Source organism: Rhinolophus ferrumequinum, chromosome 18 (genome assembly GCF_004115265.2).
Source record: "Rhinolophus ferrumequinum isolate MPI-CBG mRhiFer1 chromosome 18, mRhiFer1_v1.p, whole genome shotgun sequence".
NCBI lineage: Eukaryota > Metazoa > Chordata > Mammalia > Chiroptera > Rhinolophidae > Rhinolophus > Rhinolophus ferrumequinum.
In genome coordinates, this window is record NC_046301.1 from 4018124 (window position 1) to 4032595 (window position 14472).

The following is a 14472-nucleotide window of genomic DNA, read 5'->3' on the forward strand; positions in this document are numbered from 1 at the left end:
GGGTAGTCGTAAAGCTTACAGAGGTCCTCAAACGTCTGTCGCTTTGGCTGCAGCAGAAAGTACTTTACACTGAAGACACCACTGAGGAGTCTGAGACCGGCGGTTTTTCCATCCTGACAAGGATCGGTCCTTGGGCGAGTGTTTTATGTCACTCCCAAGTTGCCCTCACTCAACTGCTGACCCTGGAGTGAAAGGCTCAGATCTGACTTCCAGTCCCCAAAGCCTCCTGCCCACCGTCCTGCCTCCTGAGTTCCAGAAACCAGATCTCCGATCAGGAACTCTCCAGTGCGTCAGTTATCATGCGGCATCCGGGCCCCAGCAAGCAGCACCATCTCAGTCACCGTGAACCAGAGTTTTATAACGGAAAAGAAAACTTAGGGAAACAACCCCTCTGTCTGATGCGTCTTAAACTATCAGTGTAATAAATAAGTAACACGACGTATTGGAGAAATTGCTTCAGCCCCGATTCCTATTATTTCTATTTATAATCTTCAGCATATAATGATACAGGACACTACATTTTAAAAGTATACAGGTATGCATAAATATCCTGCTTATATAATTCTTATTTCTATATTTCATATATTTAAAAATTAGAAAAAGTATACTAATTTCATATATTCTCTATATTTTATAATATAGTATATATTTATATTATCTGTATATGTACACTATATACACTTTTTTTTTCTGGTTCTGATTCCACACAGTGATGGTTTCAGAGAACAGTTAGTCACATTTAATAGTATCCAAATATTCATAATAATAAAAGACCCACTGGTTTTTCATTAGGTGGATGCCCACTTTCCCTTGCAAAGGGCGTGACATCCTAGAACTTGGTGTTCTCGTTACTTCTGTTCAAACTCTTATCTTTCATTGTCCCACCCAGGAGCATCCACCCGTGTCCATATGGTGCCTCCTGCTGCACTGGATGTGTGGAGCTAGCCTTTTAATATTCACACTTAAATACTTTCTAGAAGGACTGAAGTCACAAGAAAGGGACCACCACATTACCGATCTCTCACAATGAGCAGATAAACTAACTAAACAGCAAATACACACAAGGAATATGATTTGACTGGAAAATGCCCAAATCTGCCCCACACAAAAGAAGGTCATTTACAATTGAGAACAGAACTGACAGTAAAAACGGGGTTTTCCGAGTGTGTGTTCCAACAGTCCTCAGGGGCAGTGGCACTCAGGCCGCCCAGACGCTGGGAATCGGGCCCCCAGAAGGAGGCCACCTTCTCCCTAAGGAACTGAGGTGGCCACAGCATGAGGACTTGGTGCTCGACATGACGTGAACAGGAGGTGGCCGGGGCCTCAGAGCTTCTCAGGGAAGCAGTCACTTCAGTGTAAGTGTGGCCTGTGCCAGGCTAATGGTGAAGGAGATTCAGGTTCTTGGAACCACCAACTGCCGCTTTAATTAAGAGTAAAAAACAAAGAAATCAAAGATTTCCTCTTTGATGGCGGAAAAGAGAACATGACGGCGATAATTTAGACTGAAACCAAAATAAACGACCTGTATCCTCAAGGCCCTCTCTTTCCTTCTTGAATTTAAGAATACATGTCACGATAACACCTAGAAATAATAAAAGAATCAAAGCATTTAAAAGCTAGCCGCAACCTCTCTGAGAGGAAGGCTTATGACCGAGAGGCCGACAGGTCCATCAGAGCCATGGCCCACTTGGCCTGACCACTGACCTTGGTACCAACCTGCCTCGTGACCGACTGAGCCGTGCTCAGCCTGCACGTATCTTCCTGGAAACGTGTGGTACCTGAAACAGCCATCCTCAAAGATCTGAAAGCTTCTGACATTGAAAATGCTGTTTCAATTCCAATGATGCAGAGCAACTGCAATCCTTCCGAACAGGAATTTAGGTAAAATGGAGGAGGTGAATTGCCCTTTATCGAAATTTCACTTATTGAAATGGATTACAAGGGACATGCACTATCCCTCTCTGGTCGCTTCCAAAACATTAACAATATTTTACTGAAAATAGCTTAACCCATGCAAGTGAAGGGAAAATGCCTGTGGAGGTCATCCCGGTACTGCTGACTCATTTCCTGTGAGGGGTGCCCGCGGACAGTCACCCTGGAGCATTTGCCTGCATCCCCTTTGTAGCAGGAGTCCTGGGCTCCCTGCAGGGAGGAGGAAGGAGGGTCCCATGCAGCAAGCTGGTTTTGAACTGAGTGAGAAATCAGCACCAGCTTTCTTAGAAGTTTTGTAAAAGAGCGGTTCATAAAACATGGAGCATAATTCTTTAGAGCATTTTCATAGCTATACACATAGTAATAAACAATAAGGCCTTTATCAATGAGGAGACCTAATTCCCAACCTTTGTGCGGCCTAACACTAGTCCTGTGACTGGCAAGTCACTTAACCTCTCTCAGCCCCACTGCCCTCGTCTGTAACATGAGAGACTATACCTATGGCATAAGATTTGCTTATCCTTATTTTGTATTATATTAACCTGCTTTCTTCTATGCATTATCAAAATATGCATGTGAATAATACAATTCAAAATAGAAAAAGGCGCACTTTATGAAAATATAACTGGGGTGATTTTATGAAGAAAGGAAATTATGTAGGAATCGCTCCATAGAGCATTGTTCTTGAAATCCATTAATGGGACCTTCCTATAAATAGATGGGCCTTCATTTCAAGATTCTTATGATACTTTAGCTGTTAAACCCCCTGAATAGAGTGCAAGATGGATACAGAATTCTGTTTCAGAGAGAAAATAGTATGAAAAATGTATTACTTTTCTAAGAATAACGGTCCCACTTCTTTAAAAAATTAATTGCATATTGCCTATCTTAAAAACAAAGAAAAATTCCCTTTATACATTTCAGGCAGCAGGCACTAGCCTGTAAATCCTGCAGGATATTATTAAAGTCTAAAGATAATAATACCACAGTGGTAAAGCAACCACCCGCTTAAATGCTAATGTTTATGGTTTTATTTTAGCTCAATCCGCAAACTGCTGTCCATGTACTCCCTGCTGATACTCCAAGTGCATGAGGGAGCTCAGGAGACATTCAGAGAGAACTGCATTGTTATTACAGACAGGGCTGCTGGAGCCAGGGGTGGGGAGGTGGGGGAGCAAGTTCTCTGACGCCACTGTGCCCCGAACAGGTTCAGTCCGACACAGGGACACCAAGGCAATGCGTCGGTTTCCATTGCACGGCGGGCAGGAGAAATGATAGCTGGACTGAAATGCCACTTATGGAAAGCCCCATGGATTATGCTTATCATTAACTGATACTTTAGTCAGTTCAACAAATACTCAAAATAGGTCACAATCTAGGAAGAAATTTGAAAAATGTGTGCCCTATATTTCGTTCTCATGGTAGTAATTGTACATACTAACTACAGACTCAGCAATTGAGTTATAACTTTAATAGTCTTAACCTGCAAGATAGTTTTTGTAATTAAAACAACATATAAAAAGTTATTTCAGGGGGTTGAGTTGCTTGGGGTGAATATTTGTTTTTATGTCCCAGTTTTGTATTTTTAATAAGCCAGGAACACCTAAGATCATTGCTTGTCTTCTTCCTTTGTTCCCTCACTGGGAAACAAAAGCCTGGTTGACTCATTACTACCTGCAGACTCAAGCCCCTCTTTCCCTCTTTCCCAGCTCAGCACAGAAAGCTCCTCCCAGTCTGTGGGACCTGCCTGGTCCCCCACTTCCTGCCTAATCCTCTCCAGCGCATACGCTGTGCTCTGCCCCTGGGTTTCTCACCAACGCACAAAGCACAACCTCACAATGGTGCACACAGCTCTCAGTGCACTTGGCACGCACAACCCCCAATGCTGCTGCTTTCCTAGAAAACTCATAACCAAGCTTTCTGACCCACTCAAAGCACTTCAGTGGCCTGTCCCTGGTCCCCATCACGCAGTTAGCGGCTCTGCTTCCCATGTGCCAGCGTTCCCGTCACTCACTGTTCGTCTCTCTGAAAAAAAATCTAGTGTAATAGTGTGAGGGTCTGATTCCGCTTATATAGAAAAGATAGATAAATACCACCAAGGATAAGTATAAAATGATAAGACGTGCAATTGTTGAATGACTGAACAAGTAAAAGAACTAAGCTCTAAGGAAAACTCTGCCACAAAAGTGAAAAAACTGAGCTAACAGAGTGGATTAATGTCTCAGCAAATGTGTCCATGGCAGAGGTGGCAGGCAGGCCATCCAGAAAGCGATGCCTGACCAGGAGCTCTAAGGAGAGCCAAGGTCTCCACAGGGAGAAGGTGGAGGTGGGAAGGACTACAAAGACAGAGGCGAGACAACAAGGATGATTTCATTTATACCCTGAAGAACTACCGAAGCAGATGCAAAAAACAGCATGGCCAGCTTTGGGAGGACACGTGGTCAGACTGGCTGAAGCCCAGATGTCTGCGCTCAGGAAGAGGAGCATGGTCGGAGAGCCTCAGGTGACATGGCCCGAGTGGAGGGAGCCACTGTGGAGTGTCGGCCTTTGGAGGTATTATTGTGGCAACCATCATGGCATGGCTCAGACTGGGATTTCTGAACTTGTGTTTATGGAACACTAGCCCCAGTGAGATGGAGTAGAGCATGGACACACATGCACACACACACACACAGCACACAACACACACACACAGCACACAACACACACGCACAGCACACAACACACACACAGCATACAACACACACAGCACACAACACACACAGCACACAACACACACAGCACACAACACACACAAAGCACACAACACACATGCACAGCACACACACACACTCTCTCACTCACCCTGCTCAGATTATCTTGACAAATGCAGGTTAAACAAACTACACAAACTGTCTTTACTGCAGGATTTTTCAGAACCTGTGATATGTTTCTAGATCTCAGAACTGCAGGAGAGAACAGCGGGTAGTGTTTCCAAAGGGCCCCAACTCCTCCCTTGGCTTCCATGAGTGCACTCTGCTCTGGCGCCTCCTGCAGCCCCTCCTGCAGCCCCTCCTGCAGCCCCTCCTGCAGCCTCTCCTGCAGCCCCTCCTGCAGCCCCTCCTGCAGCCCTCCTGCAGCCCCTCCTGCAGCCTCTCCTGCAGCCCCTCCTGCAGCGTCTCCTGCAGCCCCTCCTGCAGCCCCTCCTGCAGCCCTCCTGCAGCCTCCTTGGCTCCTCTCAGTTTCCTTTTGCTGGACCTTCTGCACTCAGCCATTTTCTGCTCATACCTGTAGACTCTGAGGGAGCTCTCTGCTCCTGCAGACTGAACTCTCCACCTGTGCGTCTCCTGACCATTTCCTGCCTGTACACTCTCCCATGTGAGCTCGGTGCTCCCCCTAGGAGGTTCACAGTGCCCCTGGGACACCTCTCTGGTCCTTGTCATGCTCTGTCTCCTCCGCTCCTCCCCCAGAATCCTGAAGGGCCAGCACCTTTTCTTAACCCTTCTTTGAAAACACACTACGTAACGCAAGTTGAGTCAACAAAAATTAGTTGGCCAACCGAGCCTAAGTATGCTCTTATAAATCTTAAAGAATTACAATTAGAAACATACCACATTAGTCAAAGAAAGTTTCTTTCATCAGGCGCTCTCCATATGCAACAACGGTTTAAAATCATTGTTAAGCAAAGTTACACAGAAGCTACCCGAGTTCCCTAAGCTGTGTTCTGTTGTGTTTGATTTTTCAGACGTCATGTGAGGCAATCAAGAACGCCACACATCATACGGACATGCAACTGACACCACAGGGATCTGATCTTACTCCTATTGTCCAGGATAGCAGCCCTATAAATCAGGTACCCAGTTGTCCATAAATTACTCCTGCACATGGAATCCTGTCTAAATTGACATTACTCGTCAGCTCAAATCATGATGAGCTCCAAGTGTCACCATACCTGTCACGTCATCTGGGTAATGAGTCACGTCATCACCTGTCACATCATCATCTTGATCCCAGCTGTGGTCACAGTCCCTGAGGGTCATGTGACAGATGAGAACTAAGGAGGCACTTCTGGGACATCCGGCTCTGTGGCTGTACCCCACAGGAGCAGGGATGAGCGGATCCCTGCAAATACACTTTACTCAATGAAAATTGTGCCTGTTCAGCAGGTGCACGGTATTGCACACTTGGCACCAGTTATCTAATTGCTGAAGAAGCACTGATCACTTCAAACGCAGCCACCCTAAACTCAGCCATCTAAAAGGACTTGTTTGTCGGGGTTTTGTGGGTTGACTGGGCCCCGCAAACAGTCCTTACTTAGCGCCTGCAGTGAGGTGGCTGCAATGGAAATCCCAAGGCTCCCCTGGGCTCGGTGTCCAGACGGCTTACTTCCATGGGTGCATGCTGGCTGGTACCTGAGTGCCTGTCTGGGGCCTCGCCATGTGACCTGGGGTCCTCGCAGCATGGGGGGTGATTCCAAGAAATACAGGAAAAGTGTTAAGGGATCTTCTGACCTTGCCCCTGCGGCATTAGAATATTACCTCTGGGACATTCTACTAGTCAAGCAAGTCACCAAGGTCAGCCCCGATTCAAAGGAAGGGAAGTCAGCCTACATGTTGATGGAAAGAGCAGCAACGCACCTGGGGAGGGAGACTGATGGCAACCTCCTCGGCGACAACCTTACCGCACCGTTATTCCAATTAATGTGTCATTTTAGAGCGACAGGACTTTCTTTTTTTCCCAAAAAAATCAAATTAGACATAGAAATATTGAATGAAAATGAAAGTACCATTAAAAAACTCTGCAGAAAAATCATATTTTTTAGGGAGAAAATGATGCTGTCAGTCCCTGAAAAGGAAGTTATTTTTCAAATGGTATAATTTTTCCCTTTTACAAAGGAAAGGGAGCTTACTGTGATAGAATAAGAATGTTCAATTGCAGGTATATTTTCTGAGCCAAATAAAACACATGGTACCTTAAAGCCATTTATCTTAAATAATTCATTTACAAGACATATAAAATTCCCCAAGAAATATGTGGGTTCTAGAAACAATAAAACCAAATTAAAGGTATTTTCAAATAGTGGCAATGAGCCATATCCTCTTGTCCACACAAGAACAAAAGCTGATGAAGTTTAGAAAAATAAAAAAAATGAAAACAAATTTAAAAGTTTCCTGTGAAATCATAATAAACTTTTTAAAAAGCTATTCAGTTTATTTTTAATCTCTTCCTCTCACCTAGAAGTAAAAACAGAAGTGGCGAGTGTGCTCCCAAGCTCTCAGCCTGTAGAGTGTGACCCAGCAATCTCCCCTCTAAAGCTACTGGCAACTTCTCCCATCTCTCCGGGGAACACGAGCAGACCCAACAGTGCTCTTACTAGGAATCCAGGCTCATCGGTACTTCCTTCTCCCCATTACTCACCACCTAATAGAAACACTACGCGTGCAAACCCCTCACTCTGTCAGAGGTGTCTCTCATATCTGTGCCTACTTGCCAACCCCACGGCCACCTGGCATGGCTCCCTCACCTGGCCACAGCCTGCTCCTGCCGGGGTCTCCCCGCCTCCACTCCTGCCTCCTTCAGGTCCCCCTAGAGCAGGTCTTCACAGCAACCTTCCCAAAGAAAGCTGCTCATGTCCCTCCCAGAAAACACATCACACAAAACAAAACAAAATGGCTTCCAGTACTCGTACCGAGTCCCCAGGCCCAGCCTTTGTCAGTTGCCATCAGACTTCAACACACATCCTCAGACTGTCACCATGGACAGGCCACCCTGACTAGAGCTGTGGGCACCTCTCTCACTTTCCCCGGGTGGTTCCAAGTACCTACGAGGTATGACTGAAAAACACGGTGAATGTTTACATTAAAAAAAAAATGTATTATAGGCATTTATAGATGATGTAATACAGAATTGTACACCTGAAATCTATGTAATTTTACTAACAATTGTCACCCCAATAAATTAAAAAAAAAAGTATTACAGTAAAAGACACATTGTCATTAATCCCCCTCAAAATACTGCGCCCCCCTCGCTTTGCATACACTTATCCCATTCTTCTTGCGCTTGCTGAAGCAGTTCTGGAAGTCCTTTTTCGTGAGTGTCTTTTCTTCATCCTCCATCATGACAATGCTCCATGTCACACATCACTTCTGGTATACGGCAATTTCTGTCAAATCAAAACATTACGGTGTGTCCTCATCCACCGTATTCACCAGATCTGGCACCGTGTGACTTCTGGCTTTTCCCCAAAGTCAAAATGATTCAGGACATCGAAGCAGCCATGACAGCACAACTACAGACACTCACAAAAGAAGACTTCCAGAACTACTTCAGAAAGTGGCAAGAACGATGGGATAAGTGTGTTCGAAGTGAGGGGGAATATTTTGAGAGGGGTTAATGGCAAGTTGTCTTTTACTGTCATCATTTTTTATGTAAACATTCACCGTATTATTTGATCACACTTCGTAGTAAGCCCTCCCCAATATTCCTCAAAGCTCAACTCAAAAGTCACCCTCTGTAGCATTTCCCAGGGTCGACTCACCATGCCCTGCCCATTTCAACAGAACTGTGTCTGTGTGTGTCTCTAGGTTCTTCTGCAGGCCTCACCTGCGTTCATGAAGACTCCCAGCTGGGTCTCCCCCTTACAAGACCCCTTGTTCTTCTCAACCAAGCTGCAGAAATCCCACGCCATGCCCTCATAGCTAGAGATTTCTGCTGGCCTCTTCCCTTAGCAGGCATGCCTCCCTCCTCCTCCTCCAACCTCCTCACCCAGAACGACTTCACTCTTCTTTTTCCTTCAACATCATGCTTCCGTGGCATCCACATGACTGACCAGCAGCATGCTCTGTTCGCGTTTTTTCCTGGTTTTTTGTTTTTTTGGGTTTTTTTTGCATAGTTTTCAAATTGCTCCAGCACAGCACCCGAAAGCTTCTGGCTAAATCCAGCACCACTCAGTGCCTGGGGACTCGGAGACACCCCCCCAGTCTGGGGCACTCTTGCTGCATGGTGTCAGGAGAACGTGTGAAGTGCACACGTCTGTTAAACCCACCAACAATCTGGACCACCTGAGGATCGGGGACAGGAAGTTTCATAAAAGCAAAGTGACAAAATATCAAACAACATAAAAGGCTTGCTGCTACTTTTGACCACAGCGAGTAATTCCATTTTAATATCTGTAAGAACTAATTTGCCTCTTCCTACAAACCAGGCTAGAGAGACAGCTGTGAACTCAGACCCCTCAGACCTGTGGAAGCTAATTGGGGTTTTTAAGTGGTATTCAAAAGGCAGAGTTTCTGAAATAACTTTCTAATAGGTCCAGGTGCTTTTCATGTTGAAAATCAAAAGTGATTAAACAAGACGTGAAGCTTTCTGTGGTAAGTGGACGCAAACAACAGTTTCTTTTGAAGCTGATGTTTCAAAATGGATATTTATGAGCACGTCCCCAGCTCACCAACAGTGAGTGTTCTGGCTCAATGCGTCCCAGACCTACGAAAGAAACCTACGGCCCATGATTTCCAGGTGATCTATCGTCCCTGAGTGCGACGTACTCGATGGACTTGAGACGTTCCACACAGAGTTAAGCCACTGACATTTATCTGCCTCAGACGGATCTGGGGAGTCAGCAGACCTGTCAGACAGACCGCAGGCACACAGAGAGGAGGGTTTGGCAGTACGCTGGGAGCATTTCCAAGCCTAAAAGCCCTGGGAAAATTCATATTTCCTCTTGAGGTTGTTTTAAAAAGTCTTGGTTTCAAGCCGCAGTGTCCACAGTATGAAAATTGCCCCCAAAGAGGCTCCGCTTCCCCCAAAAGCTGTTTTCTCCATCCCCCAGGCAAAGACAAAGCCCCCGAGGGGAAGGAGACATGGCAGACAGGGTGAGGACCTTGACAGCCCAGAAAGGGCCTCAGCTGGAGCCTGACCTTTGCACCTTGAGGAGCAGGGCCCCGTGTACACATGGCCCGTGGCCTGCGGCCTGTAAGTGGGGTGCTTCCCTGGCTGAATGGAGGTGCTACCTGGACGTGCCGAGTAAGGACTTCTGTTTCCATCAGCTCCCAAGGAACAGAAAATTAACCTACAGCCATTAAGTGGAAGAAGGCAAACCTTCTGGCAAACCTAGACAGCTGCGAATCCGTTACTGGTCTTGGGATGTGGGAAGCCACAGAGAATGTCACCCCCTCCCTAACAAGGAGAAAAGCTGGGTATCCACGTCACTGTTTGGAACCCAACGTCATGAGGTATTCTGTGGATGGAGGTCACGGGACAAGCAGGTTAGCTGAACAGTCACCAAGATGGAGCAGAGAACTGCTGCGTCTCTGTCCGAGCTCAGGGGAAGAGGCTGCCGCCGCCAGAGTGGGTCGGGAGAAACAAGTGAAACTACTGTTCCTAATAATAACAGCACACACGGAGCAGGATGAATACAGAGAAAAACACATCTAGTGCAACACAGTCAGCGTGCTGAAAACTAAAAATAAGGAAAATATATTAGGAAATGAATGAATGACCAGGCCTGGCCTCTCCCGGAAAGACCGAATGACTGGTCAGCCTTCTAGTAAAAGTAGGCCTTTAGCAGAATTATCTCCGCCATGTGGTCCCTTGCTGCACCCCATAAACAATACCCAGAGTGACAGGGCTGAGTCCTCTCCCTGAGGTGTCCACGCAGGAACCAGCCTGGCGTGGCATTTTGTGTAGACCCACCAAATCTTAAAGATGTAACTTGCTGAATGATACAGTTTTTGTTATTGTTGTAATGGAATTAAAGTTAGCTTTTGAAATGGGACAAAAAATATCTGAAATTAGAGCTATCCAAATACTGACTGCCGCTGAGCTCCCGGATGGCTCAGTTGGTTGGAGTGCGTCCTCTCAACCACAAGGTTGCCGGTTCGAATCCCGCAAGGGAGTCACCCCCTGCGACTAACCACGGCAACTGGACCTGGAGCTGAATGGCGCCCTCCACAACTGGGATTAAAGGCGCGACAACGTGACTTGGAAAAGGTCCTGAGGTGCACACTGTTCCCCAATGGAGTCCTGTTCCCCTTCCCTAATAAAATCTTAAAAAAAATAAAAGAAAAAGAAAAAGAAAAAGGAAAAAGGAAAGCAGAGTCTGAGGCCCAACCCGCAAGGCTGGTGTTTCCTGACCCTGTTTCCTGCCGGACCTCTCCATCAGCTGTGTGGGAGTCTGTCTGACGTCCAGGCCCAGTGGGTCCCGGAGTCAAGGCCAGGTCGGCCATCCTCATGAGCAATGAGCGGTACAACCTGCTGCAAAGGTACCAACCTGCACCTGGGCACCTTGAGGCAGCTTCGAGATCCCTGAATCAAGGCTCAAATATTCATATGAACACGGGACTTACAAATGTGGGGCCATTACTGCCTTTGCTTTCCTGGGTTTGAGAAAACCCAGGAAAGTAGATCAGAATAAAAGACCAACGTCTGTAGTAGGTGAGCGGGTATTCTCTGCGCCCGCTGGCCTGGGTTCCAGTCCCCACTCTGCTCCTGACTCGCTTGTGCCTCAGTTTCTCATATTTACAAAGGGATCATAACGACACGTTCCTCGCATCAGCTTCAGTGAATTGTTCCAGGCGTGGCTGAACTGCTGGGCGCCTTCACTGAACTCGTAAATGTGAAGGCCCAGAACAGGACCTGGCATATCCCTGCTGGGCTTTGCATTTATTTCAACTATTTGTGTCATCCTAATGAATAAACTTCAGATTAAAACAAAGTAAAACACAAGTTAGTTGAATTGGAAATCACACACTTTCCTGGGAAAACCCAAATGGTCTCCTTTTCCTGAAGTGACTGAAACGTCCTTTTCTGTGGCATAACTATGTCTGTGACATTAAGCACAGGACACAGTGTCACAGGGACCCAGGTGCGAAGGCTCTGGTAACATCTCCAGTCTGACAAGAGGACCCAGCGCCCGCTGCGTGTACGTCGGCATCTTTAAAACACATTATTGGCCACTGTGACCGCTGCACACACACATAAAATAACAACTACACTGAAACTAACTCCCACCTCTTGAATAAGGCTCCCTGTGAAATACATATTTTGAATATGTGCATTTAAATCCTATTATTCTGAGCAGTAATATCTGCCTAACCCTTTCCTGTTCACGGAGCCATTTAACGTTTTGGAGGTACTCCAGTTTCTAATGTTCGTACAAGACAGGCATGGCATTATAAATCAGAATGACAAACCTGCTGTGGGTTTGCTTTAATGAGCAGACAAGCGGCCTCTCTCCTCCACCACAAAAACCAGAAGAGAACTTTCTTAAGAACCTTGGAGGGTAGCTTTTACGGCCCACAGAAGTGAAGTGGAAGGCTAAAGCATTACTATACTGGAAAGGATATCATCATTATGTGTTTTCTCTCAAGTTTTTATGTTACAGCTAAGGTAAAAGTGAAATCCAAGAGAGGCCCAAATTCGAATTGCTCTTAAGGGGATGAGGCATGTCTCTTAAGTTTTGAAAATGTCTTTTCTATACAGACTGGAAGCCCATTAAAGACCATGCTTTAAAGGAACTCTGAGAAAGAGGATGCAGTGAAAAGATGGATGGAGCAAAACCAAGAAGAGCTATTGAAAACAACATCCAGTTTTCCCATGGCAGGTTCATAGAAAGAATCTAATTGTGCCCCAAACTGAACAGTGGGCTGAGAAACGAGCTGGATGGAGGGGGAACTGCTCACATTGGTTACAGCCTGTGAGGCAGATGCTTGAGCCTGGGAAAGCCATCTACAACAGAACGACAGCGTCAGGGAGGGCAGAGTACAGCCGAGGAACAAAGAGCACCCTGGGGAAAAGGGACTGACGCACCGGGCATGCCTGCAAAGCATGTCCTTCCTTGACTTCCACCCCTCCCAACCATTTCCAGGATTTTCAACAGCTTTCTTACAAATATACCTGTTTGTGCGTATGAATGGCCACACGCTGACAGACTCACCTCTATTCAAGGGCGTTCCTCTCACTGTCAACTACCCTGCAAGACAGCACCTTCTCATCCGTTACTGTTAAAATGTCACAGGGTGTTTATTTGTCAGTTTGTCAGTTATAACTCCTACTACCCCTGAAAACGGAGTCACAGTTCAAAGAATGGGGACTCTTTTGGGATTTGGATTTTTGTTTCTTTCATTGTTTTGTCTTTCAAAACAAATCCCCAAATGACCATCTTACATATAAACATACAATTTTGATATGTCACCTTTATTTTCTCATGTAAACCTAAATATTTTCTAAAGAAGTATGGTTTGTATGAGCAATATGAACAACAGGCTATAATCTTACCCTGGTGTGAGTCCGAATGTGCATTTTCAGTCCGTCATTTTTGCTGAATCCTTTGTCACAGTAAGGGCACTGATAAGGACGCTCACCTACAAAACAGAGGAAGGCTTCATGGCAGCAAAACGTGAGGCAGCAAAGCGAGCATGTGCCATCACCCTCCTCCCACACCCAGACCCTGTCCCCACCACCCTGCGTGCCCGGCGGGGCCGACACCCTGGCAATGCCGGCAGCGGCCTGGCCGTGACTCAGATTGTTCTGTCACTGTACTGCTCATTCTGAGGGTCTTCAATTGCTTCATGGGCAGTTGGCTTAGAAAAAAAAGGCTTTCATATTCTATCTCAGGATGATGAGTTTCCAAACCATTTCATAGAATTGGTACATGTTAAACAGAACCATTGGTCATTAAACTAAGTGATAGTTGATCCACACTTTCTGATAAAAGCAAGTACCTCTCATCTAGAGGTTATCTAGAAAACAGTGAAGCCATTATACAAAACAAGCAAGCATATATATACACATCACATTGTTTTAAAATGTTCTACTTTGAAATGTGACAAAAATGTGACAAAAATGTGACAAAAGTTAGTCTCCAGGAGGAATCTGAAGCTGCCCTCCAGTCAGTCTAATCATACAAAGGATAGTGACTCCAAATCACTATTTATTCCCTCATTTAAATACTGACTTGCCAGATGCTAGACCCTGGTTGCAATCAAAGACCGATACATAAAATATTTTCCTTTAGCAAATACAAAACTCCTGTCTGTCTTTCGTTTACAGCTACTCTTCATGTCACATAACTTATGTGTGGTTTTGCTCTCCAGCACCAACAGAATAGCCAGCACACAAAATCAAAGAATGCAGTTATCAAGTAATTTAGATGCTAATTAAGCCTCATCTAGCAGACTACACTATTATTTTATTTCATAATAGCTAAATTTCCTCTATCCCCATGAAAAGGTTAACTTCTTTTAAAAGCATGGCCTTGCCTCCCTTTTTGGAATCTGATTGTCCTGAGGAGCTTGAATACTGCTCGTCATTCCAATCGCAACTCTGAGAAAGATATTTAACCTCACTGAGCCTCTAAAAATGAGGTAAATTATGTCCACCTCATGGGTACAGTGACCATAGATTCAGGTTTGCCTGAGGCAGTCTCAGTTCATGCTCCTTATCCTGAATCAATACTACCTTTCACATTCACAAGTGTCCCAATTAGGAAAATAAAAAGATGTGGTCCCCTATCGCGGATTGGATTGCGCCCCCTGCCCCTCTCCCCCCGAAATCCACATGTTG

At 45.7% G+C, this 14472-nt stretch overlaps 1 protein-coding gene across 2 annotated transcripts in view; it reads right to left on the reverse strand.

Moving 5' to 3' along the window:
• Positions 1–14472, reverse strand: part of PRDM5 (PR/SET domain 5) — a 121337-nt gene that overhangs the window by 18518 nt on the left and 88347 nt on the right. For both annotated transcript variants that reach the window (XM_033133356.1, XM_033133355.1), the window contains one exon: positions 13186–13271. In XM_033133356.1, the coding sequence (XP_032989247.1) occupies positions 13186–13271 (86 nt within the window). The remainder of the gene's footprint in view (positions 1–13185; positions 13272–14472) is intronic.